This window comes from Arvicola amphibius, chromosome 6, assembly GCF_903992535.2.
Source record: "Arvicola amphibius chromosome 6, mArvAmp1.2, whole genome shotgun sequence".
In the NCBI taxonomy this organism is placed as follows: domain Eukaryota; kingdom Metazoa; phylum Chordata; class Mammalia; order Rodentia; family Cricetidae; genus Arvicola; species Arvicola amphibius.
Window position 1 is genome coordinate 25,463,106 of NC_052052.2, and position 11,472 is coordinate 25,474,577.

The window sequence follows — 11,472 nt, forward strand, 5'->3', positions numbered from 1 at the left end:
ATAGCGACTCTGCCTTTCTTACTCTCTGAGTCCTCTCTATCCCCAGAAGTTCACCTAACCACTTCCTGCCTAGCTATTGGCCAATCACAGTGACACATCTTCACATAGTGCACAGGAATATTCTTCAACATTTCCCCCTTTTTGTCTAAATAAAAAGGAAAAGTTTTAACTCTAATATAATAAAACTATAAACAGTAGGAAGAATTATCAGGTAAGAATTACATTTACAATATCTATTTCATTTGTATTTGGTATGTGTATTCAGAGAAAGTACTCTGTTACTAATCCTGATTTGGTGAGTCCAAAGTTTTGTACCTAATTTACCTTTTATCATAACTAAGGAAAACTATAACTTTACCTATCTTGTGTTCAACTCCATCAAAGATGCCAGAAGGATATAATATTACCTGAGTAGTGCAAGAAACTTATAAAACCATAGAAACATCAGACATTTGGCTGCCTGAACTGTCACCCCAAAGTTACTATGTAATGGAGCATTCATGTTTGGCCTATAGGCTTAAAATATCTGACAGACTTTTCTGTGAAGCAGGAATTTTGAAGGACTGGCCTACTTTGTCTTGGCAAAGTTTGGCAGTTGCCTTATTTTGTATTCTGCTTTTCTAATTTGGACAGTATACTGTCAGCAGTTGAGGCAAGGGCAGTTTCTTATCCAGATGACTTGCTTTTGCAGTAAAGAAAGTAAACGCCATATGGAAGTTCTTCAGTGCCCATCATCTTTTTTTAAAAGTAAATTGTTGCTGCTAGAAGCAGACATATCTCCCTTTCATGTAAAGCTTGAGGTTATTAAAACCGTTTAAATGCCATATTCTGTAGGTCTTTGCAAACATACTTGATATGACTACAAGTTTAATTGTTATAAATACTAACTACTAACCTGCATTTTTTATTATTCTAAATAGTTTGTAGTAATAACTTTCAAGAACTAGAAATTTACATTACATTGCTAAATAACCTACACAGATATAATACCTTAAACAAGAGTAGAATAGTGTATAGTATGTTGCAACAAAAATAACCTTAAATTTATATTAATATACAAAATTCCATAGCAGTGTAAAATATTTGAGATTAGTGATTGTTCAAAAGTAGAGTCAATTATCTACCCTTTTATCTCATCATTTCTGGACTATATCCCCTTTTTCCTTTTAGAAAGAGATCCTTTAATTTTTGTATAGCTTTCTGACCATAACCAACCCCAACTAAATGATGACAAACATCCATAACCCAATGAGCGACCCAAAACCACTCATCCCACCTCTTGGGATTGTTGCTGTCATGGTTTTTGTTGTCACTGATTGGTTTTGTTTGTTTTTTGCTTTTTTTGTAACCGTTTCTTGCTGCTCTTCCTTCCTTCCTTTCTTTGTGGTTTTTACATTCTTCCTGCTGTCTGTGGCAGTGATATCTTTAGGAAACTTGAGAAAATTGAGATAATTGTCAAGTCCTGGGAAAACTAGCCATAATATTTGTTGTCCTGTCTCTGTGCAATTGAAAGACGCAAGGCTTTCTGTAGTCCTGACTAGAATAGTCTGAGGCTGGACCACCTCAGCTCTCAGAGGGAGCTGTTCTGAATGCAGAACTCTGAGGAAACTGTAGCAGAGGCATCTGAGACGTTGGATCACCTGAGCTACCTGTTTTCATTGGTGTCTGGTCCTCTTGTTCTGAAAACAAACTTTCAAAGGTAACATGCATATCTGCAGTAACACAAGTGTGAACTGTGTGTTGTACACAAGCCAGCTAAAGATGATTTTTTTAATTTGTTTTATGTCTAAGCAGGTAAAATACGCATCTCCTGTCTTGTAGTTTTTAAGGTTCATTTCTTTATATTTGTAGCCTGAATTTTCAGGGGTCTTCCCTGATGAAGTCTGATCTCGACCTTGAAGGAATCCACAGCTTTTTGTTTTCTGTGGAAACAAAAGAATAACCTCTTCCCCAAAGTAATACATTTTCTGACTTTTTTTTGGGAGGGGGAAAGGTTTGGTTTTTTTGAGATAAGGTTTCTCTGTAGCTTTGGAGCCTGTCCTGGAACTAGCTCTTGTAGACCAGGCTGGCCTCGAACTCACAAAGATCCACCTGCCTCTGCCTCCCGAGTGGTGGGATTAAAGACGTGTGCTACCACCGCCCTGCCTGACTTCGATTTTAAAGTTAAGGTATCGTAACTGGGCTGCAGTGATTTATGCCTTTAATCCCAGCACTTGAAAGTCAAAGGCAAGTGGATCTATTAGTTAGAAGCCAGCCTATTCTCCAGAGATAGTTCTAGGATATCCAGGACTACATAGAGAAACTTGTCTCAAAAAACAAAATAACAAAGCAAAACAAAAAATTAAGGTACTTTTAAACTTTGTAGGCTGGTTTAGTCTAGCAGTCTCTGTTAGAATCCCATGTTCCTTAGCAGCTGTTGTTTACTCACCAGCAATCAAAAATTCAGAATCCGTAAGATACCATTTAGGACCCATACTCTACATCTTTATGTGGCTTGTCCTTTTTATATTATCTTATTCTCTCTTTAAAGACTATCTTACTATTTATAAATTATTTTTCTATGACTGTACCCATTTTCTTTTCTTTTTTAAACCTATGCACATTTTAAAAACACTATAACCTATTTAGTGTTTTTTCCCTTCTGGATCTGTCTTTACTGAATACCTGCAGAATTCTTTTTTTCTGCTTGAGACAAACCTTAAATTGCCATGTTAGCTGCCACAAGACTCAGCTTACCACATGGTGGTGACTTGGTTTTTTTTTTTCTTTCTTTTTTTTTTTTTTTTCTCTTTCCTTCTTCTATGGTGGTGACTTGGTATGCCAAACACTTGACTGCCTGAGGGACTGCAAGGGCTTGAAAGCCACATCAACTCCTTGTCCAGAACTTTTCTTAGCTTTCTCAGGTTCTTTGTGTTTGGATGTTTGAGTACCCATGTTGGATGCCATGTGTAGTCAGATGTTTCCTTTGTGCTGCAACTTACTAAAGATGACACGGAGACGTATTATTAAGTATGAAAGCTTGGCCTTAGCTTAGGCTTGTTCCTAATTCTTCTAATTACTTTCTAATCTGCGTTCTTTTAGGTGGCTCAGTTACCTTTTCTCTATAACTGCCCATCCTGCTTCATTTGTGTCTGGTTGACAACTTTGCCTTTCTTACTCTGTGAGTCCTCTCTGTCCCTAGAAGTCCTGCCTATCTAATAGCCCTGCAGCTCTATATTAAACCAATCACAGTGACACATCTTCACAAACTGTAAAGGATATTCTGCAAAAGGATGCTCTTCCAGAGGACCTCTATTCCCAACATCTACATGGAACTTACAGATGTTTGTAACTCTGCTTCCAGGAGAGCTGTTGCCTTCTGGCCTCTGTGCGCACTGCATGAAGGTCGTACACAGATACACATGCAAGCAAAATACCCACACATATAAAATAAAAACAAATCTTAAAAAAATGGCTTGGAGGCTGGGCGTAGAGGTGAATACCTTGAATCCCAGCAGTCAGAGGCAGACCAGGTGGATCTCTGAGTTCAAGGCCGCCATGGTCTACAGAGTGAGTTCTCCGGACAGCCAGGGCGTCACAGAGAAACCCTGTCTTGAGAACCAGCCCACAAAGAAAAAGAAAAATAGGTTGGGGATATGGCTCAGCGTCTGAAGTCCTAATGTGCATGAGAGCCTGAGTGAAGACTCTCCAGCACCTGTAACGTCAGAAGTGGTCATGCGCATTTGTCACCCAGTACTGTGGGGGCAGAGACAGGTGCATCTCCGAAGCTCCCAGGCCAGCCAATGTAGCGTATGACTGAGCTGCAAGTCAGTGAGAAACCTGCCTCAAAAAAAGAAAATGGAGGTTCAGCAAGATGTCTCAGTAAGGGAAGGTGGTTGTTGCTTAACCCCGATTACCTAATATGATCCCCCTGCTCATGGAAGGTGGAAGAGAATCAGTTCTCTATAGTTGTCTCCCTACCTCCACATATGTATAAATGACATATGAGCCACTCTGGCTCTTGAGTCTACCTAGTAGAACTCTGTTTAGACTGAGTGGACAGATAAGAAGCAGCAGCTTCCCTCCTATGCCTGCACCCTGTATTGTCTGAGAGCCCAGCCCCTATAGAGGCCAGTCGTATCAGATGACCAACTCTGCTGAGACTTTCTTTTCCTAAGATGTTGTTTCTTAGACCACACAATGAGAAGGAACTTGAGCAACAACTGGGTCAGTGCTAGTGTTCCAGAGGAGAAACAAGTCCAAATAGAAAGAGGGCAACTCTTCCTAATAATACCTGAACCATGTACCTAATCCAGTCTGCTAACAAAGCAAACTCCAAAGGAAGGCACACCACCCACACTGTCCCTTTTGCCACGGGGACGGGGACCATATGTGTTGTAGTCCAAGTGTGGTGTTTAGGGCGTAAACTGAACACTTGAATGAGACCTAGCACATTAGGAGCTCAGTCAGTGTTGTTGGATAAATGAAAAAGGGCAGGAGTGACAGGGTCTCTGGCCATGCAGCAAAGCTCACTAGGTCTGTTGGCACTTCTCTTATACAAACATTTGATTTTTTTTCTCAAGATAAACTAACAATTGGCAAGAGGAAACGAAATGAAGATGACGAGACTCCAGTGGGTGTGGAGATGGCAGAGAATACCGACAACCCACTGAGATGTCCTGTTCGACTTTATGAATTTTACCTGTCAAAATGGTAAGGGCTCTTTCTGTGCTCTGAGTATAGTTCACTCACCACCCAGCTCAAGTCCTTGGAAACCAGAAGCAGAGTTGGCCTGTGGTACTGGATCTGCCTCTCATTTCTATTTTCTCCATCATTTTATCTGCCTGGATTTGGAGCTAAAAAGCAAGCCCTCTTCTCACAAAGTTTTTCTCCCAAAATGTCTTCCAAAGCAAAATTTATGTCTCATTTGATCTTTTGCAGTGTTGTAGATTCTATAGTGATTTATTTTTTGTATAGAAAACAAGATCTGAGATTGGTTTTTGTTAAACCTATAAGGGCAGATATTCAGTTTTGTATTTTAAAGAGCTGGAGTCTTACCAGGCCTGTCACCATGCTAGGCATGCTCTCCCACTTCGCCATACAGTCTTAGTCCAGGCTTGAACATTTTCAGTGAATCTCTGATTATAATGTGTGACTCATACTAAAAGTCCTTTTTTTGATCAAAGAAATAATGGCATTAGGTGACCTCAGGATTCATTTTCCTACCAGCATTTGAAATGAAGGACCTGATTTATATTTCATTTTTGTTTTTTTGTTTTGTTTGTTTTTTTAAGACAAGGTTTCTCTGTGCAACAGTTCTGCTGTCCTGGAATTCACTGTTAGACCAGGCTGGCCTCGAATTCTCAGAGATCCCCCTTCCTCTACCTCCAGAGTGCTGGGATTAAAGGCGTATACCACCACTTTTTTTTTTTTTTTTTTTTTTTTTTAAGGCAGGGTCTCATGTATCTCAAGCTGGCCTTAAACTTTGAACTTGTAATCCTCATTTGTCCACCTTCAGGTACTGGGACTACAGGTGTCTGCCATCACATCCAGCTGTGCTTTCTCTCTATTAAAGTCTACCACTTTGGATTTAGTTATAGGTTACTCTTGGGAGGAGAATGCCTATGTCCCTATCTACTCCTGTGGAGAAGTTCAGAACCATTATATAAGAAAGAATGATGTGTGTTTCCTGTGTTCTGATCTCAGCTTCCCTTCTCTTTTGTTTTGTTTGTTCCCTCCTGTGGATAGTTCTGAAAGTGTGAAGCAGAGGAATGATGTGTTCTACCTTCAGCCCGAGCGCTCCTGTGTTCCTAATAGCCCCATGTGGTACTCCACATTCCCAATAGACCCTGGAACCTTGGACACCATGTTGACGCGCATTCTCATGGTGAGGGAGGTCCATGAAGAACTTGCCAAAGCCAAATCTGAAGATTCTGATGTTGAATTATCAGATTAAGATGGAGTAAAGTTCCTGTTTTCATGCTCTTTGGTGTGCACCAAGCTGTGAATGCACTCAGCTGTCGGGAAAATGTATAGCCCAAGTCCTCTTGACTCTTGTGAGGCGTGAAGAACAGGCAGCTCCTGAGCCACAGTGTGGCTGCAGGTGAAACCCGAAGGGAGGAGTGTGAATGATTGGCAGGGAGAGAGTTCGTAGACATCTTCGAATGACTAACCAGTTTCTGAGTGGTGCGTAATCTTATTTTGTTTGGGAATAAGAAATTATGGAATATTTTTAAGGAAAACTGTTGTATAAAATTCTACTATAGTATAACCTTAGTTAGAAAGGGGTAGCTTTGGAGTGAGACCCTCGCTGCAGTAGGCTGTTCGAGCAAGTTGTCCATGAGTCAGGAGGGAAATCAGTACAGAGCTGAGACTGACATCAAATAAGGACACTGGGACTCAGCCTTGAAGATCCAATAAAAATACTCATGTTTTTGTAAAAAGACAGTGGTCTTGATTGATTTACACTGCCAACCCACTTATGTGAAGGATAGAAGCCTTTGGTACTTTGACTGAAGGCCCCTCACATGGGGAAACACCCTCCACTGCTGTTAGTGTGCCCCTTTTTATTTTGGTCTTTCCTTCTCAGATGTGGGTGATTGAAAGTAAAAGGATAGTAGTCGACACAGAAAATCTGTGGAGCCCATTAGACCCTGGGTGTCTTGAACTGTTTATAGAAAGCCCACTAACAGCCTCCTCCTGCGTGCACACCGTTATTGCTGCTGTCTCATAGCCTCAGCTCTGCTGCACAGAAGTGGAGGCTCCTTTCCTTCCCAGTTTTCCCCCAATGGCAGCTTTTCTTCCATTGCTTTACTTTCCTGTTTCCAAGTGACTCTTCTTGTCCTTTGCACCAGCTTCTGGAGGCCCTTGTCATTTCAAACGGAATAATCTGTCTCCACAGTTCTGACAAACGTGGGAGATCCCACAAAGACACAGTATTACGTAGCTATCTGAATTAAGGTAGGGAAGGTCGTAGTAAACATTTGGAAGTTGACCTTGTTGCCCTAAGGACTTGAAAGTTAGGGATGCTGGGGTTAGAGTACAAGTACATACCCATAAGCAGCATTATTTCAGATTCTAGCTGTCTTAGTTCTGTGAGGATTGCAGGGCATAGGTGTGTGTGACATTATCAGACTCCATTCTCAGTTTCTTCCCTACAAAATTTTGAATCAAGCTTTTAATAATGTAATTACTGAGCTTCTTTAATTGAAGTTAATTTGAGTTTACAGCAGAACTGAGAAGTCCTAAGCTTCTTCTGAAGTGAAAGACTTCATTCAGTGTGGTTCCATATATTAGGTGGGGGTAGCAAGTTTTGTTTTGTTTTGTTTTAAACAAATAAGTCATTTAAGTTCAACAGAATTTTAAATGGGCCTTTTGACATTGTGTACTTGGTGGTTCTGTCCTCTGCCTGTAACGAATCTCCTTTTTGTTACTAAGAACTGTGTGAAAGAAGTAAATCTGCCCCAGTCTGTATGGCTAATTCCATCTGTGTTTGTCATTTTTGATGGGAAACTGCTTCCTTCCAGACCTTGTTTGATTGGAGGGAAAGCAGTTCACCTGTCTGATAAGTCACCAATAAACCATCCAGAAACACCAGGTGTCCAGTCCGCTGTATCAGTTATGATTTGTGTGAACACTAACATTTCCCATCTATAGTTGTATGCAAAACAAATATTGTTAGCTTAGTAGATAAATTGTTATGAAATACCAGAGAGAAAAAAATATATCTTAAGAGAACAACCACTACCCAGATAAATGACTGTATCAGGGCTTCAGCTGCATGTTAGTGCAGGGGCTTCAGACCCCTAAACTAATTTCAAACTGGTTGATCATCAGTCATTCCTCATAAATGTAGCTGTTTGTTATGTCAGCTGTTTGTTACTTACTTTTTGTTAAAATTATGTAGAAATCACACTCCCCCACCCCCAGGAGGGTGAGAAAAAACCACCAACAAACAGAACCTGAACTTGTCCTGTCCTGCTGTTCCTTGGTCTTTAATTGTCTTTGGATTTTCCCTTTGCAGGAACCACAGAACTATTCCCATAGAATAAAATAGTATATTTGTATTTGATGGGTGAGTTTTCTTTGTGACTTTAAAGAATTTTAAATATATATATATATATATATTATATAAAAATATATATTTGATCTTATTGGTATGATCAAAGAGATGTAAAATTACACACACACACACAAAAGGAAAGCAGTTTTCAGAAAAGTTCCTTGGTTTTTATTCAGCCCAGTTAATGCATTGTTCCCCTGCAGTCTTCCCATGGCTTGCTTTCTTTCTCTCAAGACTTATTTCCATTTTAGGACATTTTAAACTATATGAAAAGTCCCAACAGCTAGAAATACCAAGTGATATGTATGCCTCCTTTCGGGCAGACCTCTTCAAGACGGTGAGTGTTTGAGATGGTAAGAGTTACCAGGCGTTGGTGGAGCACACCTTTAATTTCAGCTTTTGGGAGGCAGAGGCAGGTGGATCTCTGAGTTAGAAGCCAGCTTAGTCTACAGAACGAGTTCCAGGACAGCCATGATGGCTACACTGAGAAACTCTATCTCAGGAAACTAAAAGAGAGAAGGGGGCTGGGGATAAGTGTCTGACATTGGCTTACTCTCATATGTCAATGAGAATCTCATTGCGGATGTGGTAATAAAGTGTGCTTTTTCTAGGTCTCTAGAAGTGTCTTGGTATTCCACCAAATTCTACAGAGTCCATTTGTGTATGCCTTATGACATTCCTAAGTTTATAAAATTCCTTTCTCCCAAATGGAACGTATAAAGTAGGTTTCTCAAATGAGTTTCAGTTTTTCCATGTGAATACAAAGGTCCTTTATAGTGGCCATTTGAAAGCTCAGGCAATTGTAAATGAGGCGCCAGTGCTCCCCACCTCTATACTAGCGCTGTCCATCCTGGTACTTCATCACCTGCCATTCCTGAGATATTCTTAATTGTGAGGTATTGTAACTTACTGGGAGAGTTGCAGGCTTTGGGGTCTTTGTGCTTGTTGTTTCTGTAAAAGTAAATAAAGAAACCTAGGTGGCGCACGCCTTTAATCCCAGCACTCGGGAGGCAGAGGCAGACGGATCTCTGAGTTCGAGGCCAGCCTGGTCTACAAGAGCTAGCTCCAGGACAGGCTCTAGAAACTACAAGGGAAACCCTGTCTCGAAAAACAAAACAAAACAAAAAAAAAAAAAACAAAAAAAACAAAACAAAAAAAAACCAAACCTCTGTTTAACTTTCTCTGTGAAGTGAAACAGTACCAACTCTAGTTGTTGGACCATGGCACATGGTAGACTTTCAAATGTAAAATGGCTTTTAACACCTTAGCCATCTCATGTGTGCACACTTGCCACAGTATGGTGTGAAGGTGGAAGACATCTTTCCTTCCAGATCATGTGGGTTCTAGGAATTGAACGCTGGTGTCAGGCTTGCTGGCAAGCACCTAACATCTGTTGAGCTGTCTTGTTAGCCATATATATATATATATATATATATATATATATAGTGTGTGTGTGTGTGTGTGCATGACACCTGCAACAGCAGTGCATGTGGTGGTCAGAGGACAACTTGAACCAGTTCCCTCCTGTTTTGTGTGTTCTGTAGAGAGCTCAAGTGCTCAGCAAAAGTGCCTTTACCCACAGAGTCATCTCACTGGCCCCAAAGGTAGGTGTGGGGGGGGTGGGGGGTGGGTGGGTGGGTGTGTGTGTGTGTGTGTATTGTCTGTGTCTGTGTGCCATGATGCATGTCTAGGAGTCAGAGGATAGCTTGGTGTAGTCAGATCTCTCCTCTGCTGTGTGTTCAAGATAGAACTCAAGTCAGTGGACTGGGCCACAAGTACCTTTACCAATTAAGCTGTCTCATTGGCCTCAGATTTTTAAATTTATTTATAATATTCACAAATTGCTTGGTTTCAAATACATATGAGTCCTTAGGCATTCAACATTGTAGATCCTGCAAAATGTTACTCTGTAGATTATTTCTGCATCTCAGAATGAATATTCAGTATGACCTGTGCTGTGGTAAAAACAGCAATAGTAAAGTCAGTCTTCAGCCAGCCCAGTCCCTGCTGCCCCACTTGCGCTGAAGTGAGTGAGCTGCCGGCCTCCCCAGCACTCTTCCCCAGAGAGGAGGGAAGTGTGAGCCTGAACCCTTGTGTCTGCACACTTGTGTTTACTTTTAAGTGCTGCCAGTAGAACTGCAGCTGTTATTGCCCATGTTCTGCTTTGCCCTTACTACTTCTCTGTGGCTGTGGGAAGATACCATGGCCAAGGCAATTTATGGAGGATGTATTGGGGCTTCCCCGCTTCAGTGGGTGCTAAGTCCGTAGCCATCATTGGTGGAGAGCATGGCCGGCAGCATGATGCTAGCAGCTCATGCCTCACGTGTGCTCCACGAGCACAGAGCAGAGACAAACCAACCTCAGAGCCTACCCCACGCCTCCTACAAGTGCACACTTCCTACTCCATCCCAGACAGTTTCACCAAATGGGGACCAAAATATTTAAATACACTTAACTGTGCTATGGGTGACTTTTTGTTTCATTTTATTGAGTAGCAAATTTTCTTCTGTTTAATTTCTGTTATTATATGTGGGGTGGTGGTGTGGACAGCAGAGGGAGCCCCGAGTGAGTGAAATCCAGAGGGAATGTATATTTTGATATGGTGGGGCCTGTCAGGGTCTCTCAAAGCCATTAAATATATGGGTCAAGATCAGAGATACGGCAAACCTTCTCAGGAATCCCAGTATTAATGTTTATGGATGATTATCAGTGTGAGCAAAGAGACACTGCAGCTTCTCCCTTCCAGATGTTTATAGCCTGAGACTTTTCACCTGCAGAGACTCGCTAACCCCTGTCCTTGGGCTCTACTTACTAATTAGCATAAATGAGGTTCCAGGTTCAGCAGTAGTGGTTAGATACACACACACACACACACCCCATCACAGCTTCACTGTGTATATCTGTGCTCTCTTCATTCCTTCACCATACTAGCTAGAGTTGCAGGACTAAAGCACGTAAGGTTGGTGCAGGGGGCACAGTGCATGCTGCAGCACATATGGAGGACACTTCATGACATTGGGTATCTCCACCATAATTTCTGTTGGTTCCAGAGATTTAGCTTGCACTTTTTTACCTGACCCTCTTCTTCCTATTTAAAATAACACAGGGGCCAGAGAAAGATGGCTCAGGCTGTCAGGCATACCTCCTGTTGTTGCAGAGGACCCAGGTTCAATATCTAGCATCTACATAATGGCTCAACCACCTATAACTCCAGTACCAGGGATCCAATGGCCTCTTCCGGTCTCCAGTGCCTCTCATACCATGGCACTCTCTAGCCTTTCATTGTGTTTTAAAGAAGGACTTTACAGTTAAGCTGGCCTGGAACTCATGACCTCCCTGCTCCTGCTGTTTTAGTCCTGGGATTACATGTATATTTCAGTGCTCCCAGCTTGCTGTGCCTCTTAATACTAAACATTTGTTTACTCCTTTTG

General features: G+C 41.5%; 1 protein-coding gene across 5 annotated transcripts in view; it reads left to right on the forward strand.

The window, feature by feature from the left end:
- The window catches only part of Zmym4 (zinc finger MYM-type containing 4), a 111,866-nt gene extending 105,266 nt beyond the window's left edge, over window positions 1-6,600 (forward strand). For all 5 annotated transcript variants that reach the window (XM_038333387.1, XM_038333388.1, XM_038333391.1 and 2 more), the window contains exons 29-30: window positions 4,563-4,692; window positions 5,728-6,600. In XM_038333387.1, the coding sequence (XP_038189315.1) occupies window positions 4,563-4,692; window positions 5,728-5,935 (338 nt within the window). In that variant the 3' untranslated portion in view covers window positions 5,936-6,600. The remainder of the gene's footprint in view (window positions 1-4,562; window positions 4,693-5,727) is intronic.
- The last annotated feature ends 4,872 nt before the right edge of the window (window positions 6,601-11,472 follow it).